The following is a 15,813-nucleotide window of genomic DNA, read 5'->3' on the forward strand; positions in this document are numbered from 1 at the left end:
ATTCCAGTCTGTGGGAGGTAAACACAGGCTCAGCACACAGGATTCCACAGCCAGCAGCACCCAAGTCCCCATCCCTTCCTGGGGAGGCACCCTGGTTCCCTCCCACAAGAAACAGGGATGGCACAGCTAGACCTCAAGGGAAACATTAGATGCCCAAGGTGCAAATGAGGCTGGTGTCACAAGGAGAATACACACATGAGGACCAAAAAAAAGACTTGCCAAGTTAAGGACAAAGCTGCCACAAAAACGAACGGTGGTCATCTTTTCTCCATTTCAGCAGGAGCTGGATGGAACACTCAGCTGCTCTGCAAAAATCCAGCAGACCTGAACATCTCCCTTCACAGGTGTGAGGGATTTCACCCACCCACTCACCCATTTTCACATTAGATGTTTGTGATTAATAACGCCAGGCAGTGACACAAAGCAAACGGTTTATTCAGATCAATCTTTTAATTCCATCTCACCCTTTAAAATAAATTACCAAATAAACTCTTCCATGAACTATGCTCTAAATTGTGAGGTGGTCATAGGACAAGAACTTCCCACAGAGGAAAAAAAAAAATCACTTATTTTGGAACTTGTTTTGGTTTCCCTGATTTTTTTATTCTCAAAACATAAGGATTCTGTAAAATTTTAATCTGACACAAAAATCAGAATGCAGTAAATAGCAGATTCTCTGCTCAGTCACACACTGATTAAATGTTCATAAAGCAATACCAATACTTTAACAAGGGAACTGCTTCTACAAAATCCTGATAAAAGCATTCCTGGAAAACATTTAAAAACATGGTTTAGTTGATTTTGATGTGCAGTACCAGCCTATTTTACTGGGGTAAGTGGATTTAAGAAAAAAAAGAAAAAAAAAAACTGACCCAGTATTTTGCAGTAGGTTATCTCAATGCACAACAAGCTCTGAGAAATTAAGCCTCAAAACATCCCTATAAGTCAAGGACTTTACAAGCAGGGAAACTTGCATCAACAGTTAAGTCAGATGTCAAGGTCATACAAGGACTCAGTCTTGACACTTGCGGTCATCCTATCACATCACATCACAATATTTTTCAGAGAATGATTTATTATGACTATGATAATTACTGCTCAGGTTTCTTATTAGTGTTATCTGCTGGAATGTAACCACACCATAAGATGGGATGTTTTTCAGTAGAACAGTCTGATCCATTGCAAAGCTTCTTCAGATTTAACCCACAACTGCAAGCTTTAAAACACTAACCCTGCATGGTTCCTCATTTATTTTGATACCAAAAAGGAAGTGCTGCATCACTCTAAAACTGCAAATTAAGGCTGATGTAGCAATGAGCTCCAGCTGCATCATTAGAGAAGCACAACTCTGCACACCACAGGGTGTATGTCCCTTCTTTTACTCTAGCTTGAGTTCCCCCTTCTGCCTTTGTTTTTCCTTTACTTGGCTTTAGATTTTGGCTTAAGCAGTTATCAGTGCTCCCAGACATCTATTCCCAAGGGACTTGTCTTGCCCTCATTACCAGCAGGTGTCACATTGAAGGATGTGAAGTACCCTTGTTGCCGAGCTCAGGCTGCAGTCCCTGCTCTGGGGATTGCTGGGGAAAGCCCCATTCCCCCGTCCCCCTGCTGGGGCAGAAGTCAGTGCCAGCACCTTGAGCAACCCCATGTCTCTAGTCTTCTACTTGCACCATCTCTCTCCATTACCAAGAGATGAAAAGTTTCCCCTCCCAGCTGCCCACAGCACCAGGCTATCAGGCAGCTGGCCTAACTCTCTACTAGTTGCTTTCTGTCCCTCTCTCTAATCACAGGATTATTTGTTGATTAATAATTATGTATTTCTGTAAAAGAGAAAAAAATGCCTCTCTGTGAAAAAGTTTAAATATATAAAAACATTTCATAAAAATATTTATTATAAAAATCAAAATGCCCCATGAGCCTGTAAACGTTGCCTGTAAAATCTCCACTAACTGGAATAAATTGAAATACAGTCATTCAGGCTCTTCTCTGCCCTCTCCAGTAAGATTTTAAGATAGCCAACAGAAATGCCACTTGTCTTGCACTTCAACCCTCATGCCACTCATTTTTCTTCTTCGTTTGTTTACAATATGACAGTTCGGTTACACAATGCTGGCAATTTTCTTTGGAGGCATCATTTGTCTTTGCTTTTAACAGAGTTCATCATGGCCTGATTCTGAGCCCTTCTTAGGGAGTGGGTTTGAGGTCTGATTGGTAACAGGAGCAACACCAGGATGCTTAGAATGTGCATGTGAAAATACACAGACCTGGGAACAAAAGCAGAAGGAGAATATTATATTTTTCTTGGCAATAACATGAATTGTGCAATATCAGTAAGCAGAATTAAGTGCTAAGGGATGAATGCAGAATGTACGAAACCTAGAAAGCACAAAAATACACCCTTGAATTTCACACAGTCACACATTTCACACAGATCCACATTTGATATCTGCTGGCATGGATGAAAACGTTGCCGTGAATGTTAATGAGGCAAGGAAACAATCAGCAAACTTTGGAATCCAAAATCTGACAGCTCAGATAAACCCATCTAATTCAACCCCAGACTTATTCAGCCCATCTCTCTTTTAATGTTACAGTATACAAGGCCATGTTCTGAAGAAATATCCTTCATGCTTAAAAAAAATTTAAAAGTGACAGAAAGCAAAAAATTCATTCAAAGTCCTGACATCCGAAATAAATCAAAGCACTCAAGTTTTAACTGGGGAAGGTCAGGTAATGATATTTACAGAAGGCTTGTGTTTTTGAAGGTAACTACTCAGAGATATCGTTATTTGGTATCTCACTAAACATCAAATATTTTTATTTCAAATAATTCAATATACACAAGATTGAAGAGAAATAAAAAATACTTAAACCAAATATGTGAGGCTCTGGCAGCTTGGTAAGGATGATGTTTGGGAGCAGTACAGTCCAGCCCTTAACCACAGAAATGCATCTTTCCATGGTCTCATTTATGCTCCTTACCACAGTTCTTAATATCCTTGTAAGGTGCTTAAGACCATTGCTAGGTGAGCAGTGCTCAAAAAATTCATGCCCTAGTCCAAAGGTGTATAATTTCCTTGCTTAACAGTCTCTTAACAATGCTCAAAATCACTAGGGCAAAAAATATTAAGAAATGAAACTAAGAAATATTTGGAGTAATTTTTATATGGTAAGTTTTCTGTGTTGAAATCAAATTTTTAAGAAACAGGAATAGAAAATGTCGAAATTCAAACCCCTCCAAACAGACTGGCATCAGCCTATCTTGACTACCAGTTTCGTGTCTTTTATGTTAGAGGAGGAAATTGTCTGTCTTCTGAACCAAAACTTGTTACTCTATGTTGACAGTTCACTGTAGAATGAAAGAAAAGCAAAGCAATGTACTCCAGTCTCCTTTTTCTAATTATTTTCTCAATTTCCCTATTTCAATTTGGTTTTATTAGAGTACATTTGATATACTCTGCAACAGCAGTGTTTTCTTATTTTAAGGAACCTAGGGAAGTACTCATTTCCTAAGAAAAGAAGCATACTTTAATAAAGAAAAGCATACTCATTTCAAAAAGTAATGGGATGCCAGAACCCTCCATATCTCCTGATCGATCACATCTCTTGTTGTACCCATTTAGCAGCTGGAAACCTGGTCTTTGCTCAACAAGTCCTTCCTACTGCCCACTCACATTATTTTTAACCTCTTCAGCCTTGGCTATGGCTAATGGCTGAGACTCAGCTGTTCTGAAAATGGGAACTGAGTATATGAAAAGTCGCATAAGGACACAGAGAAGTACAAGCAAAGTGCCCTGCCTTGGCATTATGAATACCTCACTGTGTTACCGAAGCGCAAAAATCACCCCTTATACATTATGAAGCATCCTGTTTGAACTCCTTTCAAATTTGATGAAATGCCAACTGTCTTTCAGTGCAGTTTGGGTTATTTAACGAAAGTCTATGCCGGTGTGGAGAACAACAGTCAAGAGGAGAAAACTTACTTGTAAAACTTAATTGTGGGCTCAACAGCCAGCATAACAAATGGTGCAACAGTATAGCACACAGCCAGTTGAGTGACAACCCAGGTAACAATGTCGTAGGCCATCTTAAGAGGCACTGATGAGAGGAAGTAATGTCTGCAATTGTTTCTTATCTGCAGATTAGGGAAAAGTAAACAAAAAATTATATACATCCATTTCTTAGGCAAAGCCACGTGGACACATTGCAGTGCATAACTTACCATCAGCATTAGTATCACTAGAAAGGTTTATATGCCCATTAGAAAGCACTGAGTAGGAACACAGAAGTGTATTGACTGGCATATCCAAGATGCCACAGTCAGTGGCAAACAGAGAAGTGGCCCCCAATTTCCTCTCTCATAATCACAGAAGCAGACTCTCATTATGGGTGTCTGGCACAGCATCTTTGGGGAGGGCAGCTGTTATGATGTGATCTTCCTCCCTCCTTGTTTTCATTTATTACTGGTTATCAACAGTAAAACAAAGTTACTTCAAATGGACAAATAAGTGTTTATACCTGCAAGTATGTGCTGTTCCATAGAGATTTTGGGTTAGTTTCACATCTATGAAATCCTCATAAATGAGAGGCAAAGTACACGTTAAGAGGGTGTGTTCAGCAACCTCCTTTAGCCACAGTGGTTAATACTGATTATTAGTTTAATTCACCTTTCAAATTGACCTGACTATTTATCCATAGTCAAACTCTAAAAGACAACAGTGGTGCTTCCTAGCCCTGCATAACTGGCTGGTTCAGCCTGAAAGATCAGCAGTGATAAATTTATTAACAGTGAGACATGAAACCTGTTCTGACCAGTTTACTGCATCAATTGAATCCACATAAATTGTTCAAGTTTGGGCTAATGCTCAGCCCATAGCAGCTTCTTGTGTAAGACTGGGCCCAGAGCCAATTACACACCAGCATATAGGCAACATAACCCAGCAAAAGTCTGCAATCCAACATGATCTTGAATTCCGAGCTAATTTGACTGCATGGACATAGTTGGTGGCTCTACTAATTGTATATCCTCGAACAACATTTCCTCTGACAGCCAGGGACAGCAGTGCATCACATGCAGAATCAGTGCTGGTTCTAACTGCTGGGGGTACTTTGCAATAAGCATCAATACAGAACAAAGTTTCAATGAACATCAAGCCTGCAAAGACATGCAAGAGGGCTCACATCAGGGACAAGCTGCTTGACCACGTGATGGTGCGGTTGGCAACTGGATAGTATCTAGCACTGGCCTTAGAAGAGAACAATGAAAGGTACATACTGCTCTGGCTGCAAGTGTGATAAGGATTCCAGTGAGAAACGTAAAATAATATCCAGGATAGATACCATGCCACAGGGCCGACAGGATAAATGTTAAAGCCGTAGGGTACCAGGGAGCTCTGTCATAGCAGACACTGCAAAAATGAAAACAAAAGAGAAGAGGCTGAATATAACTGAACAATGGACACTGCATTTCAAATACTTCTCTGTTTCTAAGGTCTTAATCTGTTTCCTTAATGGTCTTATCTTGCCTCTGTTACAGAACTAGGGCACGAGGCACTCTCCTTTCATTTAAATGGAGGTTTAGATGGAATGAGGAAGCATGCTTTTTTGCACTGAATATCCAAAGAGTGCCTGTACTCATTCCTGGTGCTCAAAGCATTTAAGTAAATCATGGGATAAAGGACAGGCAAGACTTCCTTCACCTTTACATCACTATCTGGAATCATACACTACCCTTCAAAACTCTGATGACAGATCAAGAGCAAGCTGAAAGACAACGAGATGTGACCCCACCCTTCAGTGGTGAACTGAGATATTTTTAGGCACAGTTATCTGGCAGATGCTGGGAACAACAGGGAGTGCCGTAAGCTATTGCAAAACAGGGGATTCCTGCTAACTTTAGCAGCCTGAAAATCTTATTCCCAAGATGCAAGTGAAGGATAACAGTTAAGAACACAACAACAGGTCTATTTGGCTATCCAAAGTTTAACTGAAACACTGTGTTCCAAAGAAACAAGTCAAGATAAATGCTTTTCTTATCAGGAACATAATTTGAATAATGAAAAATAGTAGACATTGACTTTTAAGATGTATGTATTTAACATCATTATAGTTATGATAGCTACAATAAATCTATGCCTGCATTTCAGACACCATGCTGACTGTACACTGAGCTTTAATCATGCCACAAAGTGTAATGAATAACAAGACATAGCCCAATCTACAAAATTTGTACTTGTGTTAGTATTTATAACATGTGCCTTAACAGTCAGAGGTTAAAATCAAGTCATCTCAGTGCCATATCCTAAACAAGGACTCCTTGGCAAGCATCTTCTGGTAACTCCAAACCAGACTACACTTGGACTTTGAAGATTTTGACTTCTCTCCACTTCTTACTGAACTGGATCCCAGTGATACAGCAAGGCTCACCTCTGCATGGGAAATGTAGCACAGTAAAGCAAAACAGTACAGGAAGAATAATAGAGAGAAACAAGAAAATGCTATTACTTCCTATTATGAGGGATTCGAACAGTTCATTTATTACTTTGCTGCTCATATATAAAATATGAACATTTTACATTTGCAGCAATAAAACTTTACAGCACCAAATACCCTTGTATACCACCAACTGTTTAAGACACCGAAACAAAAAAAGAACAAGAGGCTATACATTTATGAGATCCACCAGTCAGCATTTTTCCATGCCATGTAGTGGGTTTGGGTCTCACATGCATGTTACTGTTTGATTACTCTTACCGTTTTAGCCAGGTAGCTGTCTGAATGTTCCAGTTTTCAATGTACATTTTAAAACTTGTTGCAGTCTAAGAAACAAGTTCATGTGAAATGTTAGCACTGAAACCTGTAAAATACTACTTGCATTTTAAATTCATGAGGAGGTACATGGAAAGTATTAATTCTAGCTGCTAACTTTTGTGAAGACCGTGCCACAATCCATCATTACATTAATATGATTTGGGAGGGACATTAACTAGGTTGATGGCTCACTGCCAACTTGGCACTTGCTCTAAAGTCTCACTTTGTTACATAAAATTAAATACAATGTTTGGTTATTTTTCAAATAACGGCAAATCTGAAAAGCTTTCTTGTTTTATATGGTTGGTCTTCCCTTCAGTTCATAAACAGCTTCATTTTTGGAAGAGATACCTTGCCACCCAATTATGCAGTCTGGACTCTCCTAGAGTACAATTAAAACAATGTGTTAAAAAAATCAAAAGAAATGCATTATTATTTGGAGAAGGAAGGGGGGGAGACTGAAAAACATGGATAAAAAATTTTAGGACTAAATTTAGAAGCCAACTGTCAGTGCACTGCCAAGCTTGAGAAACCAGAGTAGACTCCAGGGTCCTGAGAGAACCACCCATACTTCCTCTGAGTTCCCCCAGCTTTAAGAGACTGCTGGACTCCGTTGTTCAGCATCAGTTCCCTAATCCTGATCAAATTCACATCTGGTGGTTCTCCATCCCTGCTCCCTGCCTCGGTTCCATGCCTGCTGACAAAAACCTTCAAGGGCCCCCTCACCAAGCAGGGTCATGATTCAGTGACACTGCATTATTTTGCCATATCAGCTGCAGGCAAGCGCACACTGAAAAGATGTATTAAGGGCAATGATTTCCAAAGGGAACATGCAGATATCTTTGCACTTCCACAAAGAATCCCAAGGCTAGCAATTCATCCTCTGAATTTAGAGTTAAAATGATTAGCAATTCCCAGTGCAGCACTGCCACATTTTAATTGCCTTACTGCACCAAGAGAAGCCAAGAAAAATACAGTTTCTCATCCAACTAATATTGTCACTCTCTTTTGGTCTCCTTTAATTTCCCCAGTTACATTACCACGAGTGAAAGTAGTCACTGGCTGTCAAAACAAGCATGTTGCCAAGGCTTTCACATCCCCAACATGTGTTTAGCCCCTGTCCACGTTTTAATGCTTGTACCACTCCTGCCATGTGCTTTTCTTACTACAGATCAGATAGTCCCATTTAGCACTCAAGTTCCCAACTCTTAAGCAATTTTACATATGCTGAATATACAGACTATACCTGTACATACTGCACAATCACACTTCAATTTCCAGCATTGTTGTTGGCACATAAAGTGATGGTTCAAGGCTTACCCAAAGTCATGGTCTCTGTAGCTCCTTTTTTTTCTCATTGCACACATGATCAGATCAGAGAGCACTCTGCTTTATGCTCTTGGAAACAATATCTGATCTCTGTTGTCCATGAGACCAATAAAGGAAGTAAGTTTTGAGAGGCCTACAGTTCAGTGGCTAGAGAGGAGCAAAAGCTCCTATTTCCTTAATTTGGCTCGACTAAAGAGAATTGCTTGCTCTTCATTTTCCTACTTCAAACAAAAGTTTCCTCAGCTCATCAAAGTAGGAATCATCTCCTGCCGAAGACTGAATCAGATATTTATTCAAGATCTCAGAGTGACACGTAGGGTGCTGCTGTCATTGAGGAGTGTAAAGCATTTCTGGGCTCTGTATTCTGTACTGCTCAAGGAGAGATGTACACTGAGACTTAATTAATATTTAAAAAAAAAAAAGAAAGAATGTTGAAAAAGAGGGAGTGTATCATGATACTTCCAATTTTGGCATCTTCAATGAAGAATTACAGGAGCTTTTTCATTTTTGAGCAGAGCTATTACAGCACGTTTACTTAATCACAGATCATTCTGCAATAAAGCATTCAACTTATTTTCCTCCATGATTATGTTTAAAATCATAACTACAAAATTACAGAGGGAAGCTCCTCTTATTTCTAAAAAAAAAAAAGGCCTTAGAAAGCAGTCTCAGACACATAAATATTTTCCTATCTCACTGGCATTCACAAAATATTTTTCAGGGGAAACAGTTGGCCATCTTTTGCATTAGAGATACAAGCATAAATAGCTTACAAAAGACTAATGGATTTTAAAAGTACACTGCAGTCACAAGAAATGTGTGACAGATGTTTTGAGAAACAGTGCAGTTTGCTGGATGGCGCTCTAGACCAGTAGCCATCTAAGCTCTATGTGGCTCTGTCAGTTCCCATTCAGGTTGCTTGATTTGTACCTGTTATGCCTCCTACCCTTGCTTTTCTCCATTTACAAGAGGCACTCCAGCCCTTCCAAGTGTTTGTGCAATGACTGCTTGTGCCTCTTTCACTACCACCACTTATCTCAACTAGGCTACAAAAGTGAAAGTGTTAGAAGTAAATAAACAGACATTTCACAGATGGTGAAGAATCATAGCTGTGAGCAATTTACTGACCCACTGAGCTCAGCCACAATCTACAGCACTTGACTGCTCATTTATTAAATATCTGATGTAATTATTTATTAGCATTCAGGAAAATATTTAGAAATACAACCTGAATGCAGACCATGAGGAAGCCTGTGAGACAGATGCTTTTTATCTGCCCAACAGATAAAATACAAAACCTCTTCACGCTAAAGAGGAGCAGTCTGGTGGCATGGACTTATTTTCCTTTCAACAAAGCCTCTCCCCATTATCATGCCCATTTCTCTACAATTATGCCAATGCAGCCACTCCTTTATCTCACCTCAATGTTCCAGATATTCAAATTGGACAACAGGTCCCAGCGGAAAGTGCCTCTCTCATCAACTCCACTGAATCCATAACCAGCTGCATTGTTGACTGCATCTGCTGCAATGTCAAAGCAAAACAGGTCAAAATCAGACTGCTGGAAAAGCCATATTTTCTTACAAGTCAGTATGACACTAAACACACATTCAAACCAGTTTTGTAGCAATTAGCAACCTCTCTTTCCAAGAAAAGCTTTTTCTTTGCAAAGGGGCACTACAATTAGGCTACATAAGAGTCATTTCCTGAAGAGGAAAGACTAGCTACCCCTTAGGCAAAAGAAATAACAATGAATAGAAATCACTTTTCTTATTATTTTGCATTTATTATTCACCTGAGATAGATATACAACAAGTGTGGCCATAAAATGAATATTTTCTTCAAAAGGGCAACTGGATGTCACAGCATCTTCCAGAATTCTGAAAAGCTGTAATGTCTCAAAGACATGCTTACCATTTCTATTAAGAGTTCCAACATGATTGTTCTAATTAAGACTGGCATTCAGACTTCCACAGACAAAGCCTTTTGCTAATCCTGCTGCCCAGTGCCTCACTAAAGTGTCTCACCATCTCTACAAATCAAATATTGAGTAACTTCAATTACAGACTTAGCTACTTTAAGCACAAGTAAAAGCTTGGATAACAGTAGGCATTACATATTGCTACACACTTGTTCTTGCCCAGGGTGCTGGTCAACTATCTCCCTCCCTCAGACTTGCCTGGAAGTCACCTCATCACTGGATCTCGAGATTCTGCTTTCAGTGTGCCCCTGCTAGAAATACGTTCTTGCAGGACTAAGAAAACAGAAGGGAGGATTCATTATCACCTCTGAATCACTAGTTGCAGCCAAAACTGAGGATCATTGGAAGAAAAAGTGAAGTGCAAATACAGGTAAGGCTTTTCCTTCTAGATCCTTTACAAAATAAAAGCCTGGTTATGCTTTAAAAAGGTCAGTATTTCTTTTCCAATAAAGAAAATTGATTTTGCTTTGTAAATGCTATGAGTACAGGCACAAGCTCACGGAGAAGCCCTAATGCACAAAACTAGGGAGAGAATCGAATTAAAAGCAACATGACTAACAACAAATAAATAAACAAGCAGCCTTGTCTAACCTGAAACTTTCCATTTTATTTTTCCACTTTACTAAATGAGCCAGATTTTATTGATGGAAAGAAAGGCCTCCATGTTTTTAATTATCTCCCTGTTCAAAAAAACCCAAACGAACGACAAACAACAACCCTGCATGAAGTTGGCCCATAGGATCCTGCCCAAACTCAGAGGCTGGAGCTGCACGTAACAGTCACCCCAGAGCAGGGGAACTCCTGCATTTGCTCCTTCTTGCCCTAAAGATTGCAGGGACCAATCATTTAGTGTTTATTTGCCAAAAATAAGAAATCAGAAATCATAGGATCAGCAGTTATAATATAGCAGACCCCTCAGCCTCTTACTTCCCCAAGCTGCTGTCTACAGAGCGAGGTGTGAAGCACAGAAAGATGACAATTGTCCACACTCAAATTGCTCTCAAAACCCCAATCTCCACAAAGCTCAGCGGAGGTTTGTCGCCCTGCTGACTTGAACAGCTCTGGTGTATGGCTTTCACCACTCCTTGGGTGGAGGCACTCAGATCTGAAGTGGTTTGACAGCTCAGAGTTAGATTTGCAGCCACGTTCCCATGACTATCGCTAATGCAGCAAGAAGCTGAATTTTCTTTCCGTGGATCTGGAGGAATTCAGCAGCGCAGCTCTCACACAATAGCGTGCCTGTCCTTTTCTGAGGACAGGAAGCGTTTATCAGCCCATTTCAGCAGGCACTTTTGTAATGCCCTGGGCCACACCACCAGGAGCAAAACTGCAAAAGGATAAAGTGTCTGCTGTTCTGCTGCCTGGATTTGCAGTATGAATAAAGGAGGCCTCACCCTCCAGTATGCAGTGCATGCTTTCCACCCGCCCCCCCCCATTTGTAAGATATTTCTACAGCCTCTATGGCTTAGTCATGTCATAAATCCAAGTTCAATAATGGACTTTCAGTTAACTATAATGCTGGAAAAAATGGAGGCAACAATTTGACATTGGATCCCACAAAAATAAGTTTGTGAGCAAGCCATTCTTAATCTTAAAGCTTTTCCCATCCCACACATGCCAGTCAGTCCTGGCTGCCTTTCCTCGATCTGACAGTTTTATTCCCAGCAGTTTAATCACAGTCTCGCAATGAATCTCCCTGACTATTTCCATCCCATCTCAGTGACATCCTTCTCAGCTTCAGGTATATGCACTGCTGGCTGGGCTTTTAGGATCTCCCCTACACACACTGTCTTGTAATACCATCAAAAAAATTCAGTATATTTTCAGCCTGGCCTAAAGGATCTGACTCCTCACACACAGATGTGAAACGTGACTTCTAAAAGAAAGAAGGTACAATGCAAAAAGATTATTTTGACCACCAGTCTAACTGGTTCCTAAAAGAAATTTGCTTCTCTTTCTAATGAGCTGTCTTACTTCTCCTTTTCCTTGCAGAGATTTTTGGGTCCTTCCCAACACCTCTCCTTTGTTCCCCGTGGTTCTCCAGTCCTTTCTCTGGACTGCTCAAAGCCAAGGTGTATACAGGACCCCACAGTGCCCTAGAGGCACAGCCTAACTTCAGCCCCACAACATGCACCACAGCTCTCTAATAGAGAGACATGTGCTAAAGAGGGTCCTAAAGAAAGAGAGGGGTCTGTTTGCACTGTAACATGCAAAGCCTGAGCCAGCATGACAAATTTTAACCTCTCAACCCCATCGATATAAGTGAAAAGCTATGAGTAAAGCATAAAAATCAATGTTAAAAGGAGGATTTCCTGTAATAATTAATTTGATATATTAACAAAGTTTTAAGTGAGAGGAAATCGTTACATTGACTCTACTGTAAAGAAGCTGAAAAATAGATTTGGCTCCAGACACAGGGAATCTTCACAGACAAGCTGGAATAGATTTTATGCACGTTTTTTCAAAACTTTTGACATCTCCCCACTTCACCACGGTTCACTGCCTAAGGAACACAAGTACATCTCTCAAGTGAATTACAGGTCTAGGGACCGTTTTACTCTGTCCCCATCCGCAGTGTTTCACCTCTCTCCCATTTATGAAATTATTTGTTACACACAAAAATACATGATGTAGCCACACTTACCCAACGTCCATGCAAAATAATACTTTGGTTTTGCTGCCTGTGTTACAACATACAGGTAACCAAGTCTTGACAAGAAGGGTGTTTTATCAAGAAATTCGTTATCAATAATATACGCCATAGGAAAGTTCTTGGTAAGCGTCAGAAATAAAATGAGAGATACTAGTGTGATAAAAAGCTTGTACATCACTGCTCCCTAAAAAGACAAAACAATGAAACATTCATTAGAAACATTTGATTAAGGGGAAAACAAGGTAGTGTTCATGACATACAAAAACAATGTGCTTCAAGAACCAATAAAGTTAGAAATTACAAAGTTGATACTGACTAATTCAGAAGAGGTGATGAAGAAAAGGCCAGAGTAAAAGGTTTAGTTTCATTTGGTTTACTGAACTATCTATAGATACATACAAGGGACAATCAGTCACAAGTCAATTGTGATTGGTGATGAACTTCAAGAAAGACTACTACACTAGTTAGTGGAGGTCCTAAAATGAGAAAGAAAACAAACAAAACCCTACAATGGAAAGCAGAAATCCTCTCTATATGTACTATCATCTCCTGGAACTGAAGACTGGGTTCCTCCTCAAAGCCAAAAGCATTGATATTCAGTGTAGGAGTAGGTTCTTACTGCCCAGCTACCACCCAGAGGTCTTGCTAAAAATCACTTGTCCAAAAAGTGTATGTGTTGTACAGCACACTTATACCCATGGTACAGGGTATCTGCTCTGCCACAATGTTTTCTGTTACAGCTACCTACCTTCCTATATACTACTATTGACAATCATGTCAGTAGTTTGAAGTTTGTTTTCACAGAATCACAGAATATTCTGAGCTGGAAGGGACTCACAGGGATCATTGAGTCCAGCTCTCAAGTCAATGGCCCGTACAGGGATCAAACCCACAACCTTAGTGTTATTAGCACCAGGCTGCTAATCTCAGGGTCAAACACACATAATGAGTAAACCCTTCTAGATACAGTCATAATTAAAAAGTAAATCTGACACTTGGGTACCACGTAAAAACTGACTCATGTTCTGAAAAGACTAATAAAAATGCAATAGACTATTGAAACAACAATGTGGTTTATGAACCAAAGTACTCTTTTTATATGTTGTCCACATTCTGGAATAAATTATTGTGAAATTATTTTTTAATGTAGATTATAATATTCTCTGCTGATTTACATCTTATGCAATATAGGCCTTATTCTGACCTCAGTCAGACTAATGTAAATCAGAAGCGACACCTCTAGAGCCAGTAGAAAGACAACTGTGTGCAACAGGAATCAGCAATGCATAAGCTCATACTCAACCTCAGAGGAAACATTCTGCCCACACTCACAAAGCTACGCGTTCAGTGTCACCTTAAGATAAGAGACAGAAATCTGGTTTTCATGTGTTATACTGCTGTACCAGAAGGCCGTTTTATTAGAAGGTTTTAAGTAATATTAAAAAAAATATAAAATAAAATTAATGCTAATAGTATGTGAAAAACTTACCTCTGAGTCATATTACAGTGTGAGATTCTCTTGCAAAGCACCTGGACAGGCTACAGCTTCTGATAAGCCATGAATCATATATTTCTAACATCTCCTGTACTAAAGGGGAAATTTTACTTTTTTCCTGATGTTTCCTCTTCTGTCTGGAGCTTAACTGCAACTTGTCATTGTCAGAACCTTCAGACCATTCCCACTGCTTCACAAAGGAGTGCACATTAACCAGTGACTCGTTCGGCAAGCCAAACCCATTTGGGGAATTCACTAGTCCCTTCACCCCGACCTTGTGATAAAAACAGCAGCCACACACAGAAAAAAAACCAGTGTAACATTTACTGGGAAGATAATCCAAAACTGTTTTTAATTCTTAGTTTTTAATTATGAGAATCATGTACAAAGCTGTACTCTCCTACCCTCTGCAATAAATCTTCGTCATTTTAAAACTTACAGTTGGAGAAGGATCAGGAAGCCTGTCATAACCCTTCTGCTTCCAGTTCACTTCTAACAGTTTCATGTGCACGTGCCTCCCTTCAATGAAGGCAATATAATCCTTGTAATTGCTGCAAGGCCCAGCTATGATGCTCATAAAATTGAGAAGATAACTTAAATACTCCAGTAAAGAAGGTCTTGACCTGTGAAAAATCAGCCACACACACAACAAAACAAAACAAAACAAACAAAAAAAAAAAGGTAAAACACAGCAAAGGCTTTCACCAGTTTTTGTTTGCACAGTCTGCCTCATTTCCCCACCTCTCTCCTATCACCTCACCCCAGTTGAAAGCTCATTAGATCTGTTTGGGGGAAGATGAAACACAGTCTGCCTTATATTCTGGTGATGTCTGGCAGATGGCAGTCAGAACAAAAGTAACATGAAGTGCTTAAGCTACAGGTGAACTAACGCTAAGGATTTGAGAAGTTGTAATCTTACAAAGATTTTAGTTTAAAACAGTAATAAATTTAAATATCCACTCTCAAACAAACTGGCTTGTGCATTTTGACCAGGCCACCAGTACCAGGAGTGAGAAGCTGGTAATTAATTTTGGACATCTGTCCAGTAGGTCAGGGACCATAGTGCCTTGTTATACAAACCACAGGGCAGGGAGCCTTTAAGACCAGGGCTCTCAGTCCTGAGAGAGGCTCTCACTCACCCTTCAGTCCACCCTTTTGAAAAATGGGAAGTGTCATGTAAGACACAGAGGAAGAGAATGAAGAGACTCTCTCCTACTGTGCAAATAAAGGAAGTAATTGCCTATATTGCATCATGAACAGAAAAAGGAACAAAGGGAAAAAAACCCACATAAATTCTAAGACAGCTGAAGATGAAAGTCAAAGAAAGTCCATCATGTTTATTTTTTTCATTTTGCACGTGCATATCCCACCAGTTCCTTCTGGAATTTTACATTTTATGTAAAATGAAGAAGATTCACTGTCCTTGCCACAGGAAAAATAAGACGCACAGGGGTTCAGTTTTTTAATGTGGCAAAAAAATACCAACATCAATATCGTGCACTGAGTGCTCTCCACAAATGTGATAATAGTCACCATTCAAGTCAA

At 39.7% G+C, this 15,813-nt stretch overlaps 1 protein-coding gene across 4 annotated transcripts in view; it reads right to left on the reverse strand.

Annotated features, from left to right (window-relative positions):
* Window positions 1-414: 414 nt before the first annotated feature.
* MBOAT1 (membrane bound O-acyltransferase domain containing 1) overlaps window positions 415-15,813 on the reverse strand; it is a 56,921-nt gene continuing 41,522 nt past the window's right edge. The window contains exons 7-13 of one of the 4 annotated variants that reach the window (XM_064665646.1): window positions 14,708-14,891; window positions 12,765-12,957; window positions 9,560-9,663; window positions 6,754-6,818; window positions 5,276-5,408; window positions 3,984-4,135; window positions 415-2,264 (exon numbers count right to left, since the gene is read on the reverse strand). In XM_064665646.1, coding sequence (XP_064521716.1) covers window positions 2,132-2,264; window positions 3,984-4,135; window positions 5,276-5,408; window positions 6,754-6,818; window positions 9,560-9,663; window positions 12,765-12,957; window positions 14,708-14,891 — 964 coding nt within the window. In that variant the 3' untranslated portion in view covers window positions 415-2,131. Of the gene's footprint in view, window positions 2,265-3,983; window positions 4,136-5,275; window positions 6,429-6,753; window positions 6,819-9,559; window positions 9,664-12,764; window positions 12,958-14,707; window positions 14,892-15,813 lie in introns of those variants that run through there. The other 3 variants (XR_010432954.1, XR_010432957.1, XM_064665658.1) reach the window with 3 other exon arrangements.

Source organism: Pseudopipra pipra, chromosome 1, assembly GCF_036250125.1.
Source record: "Pseudopipra pipra isolate bDixPip1 chromosome 1, bDixPip1.hap1, whole genome shotgun sequence".
Lineage (NCBI taxonomy): Eukaryota > Metazoa > Chordata > Aves > Passeriformes > Pipridae > Pseudopipra > Pseudopipra pipra.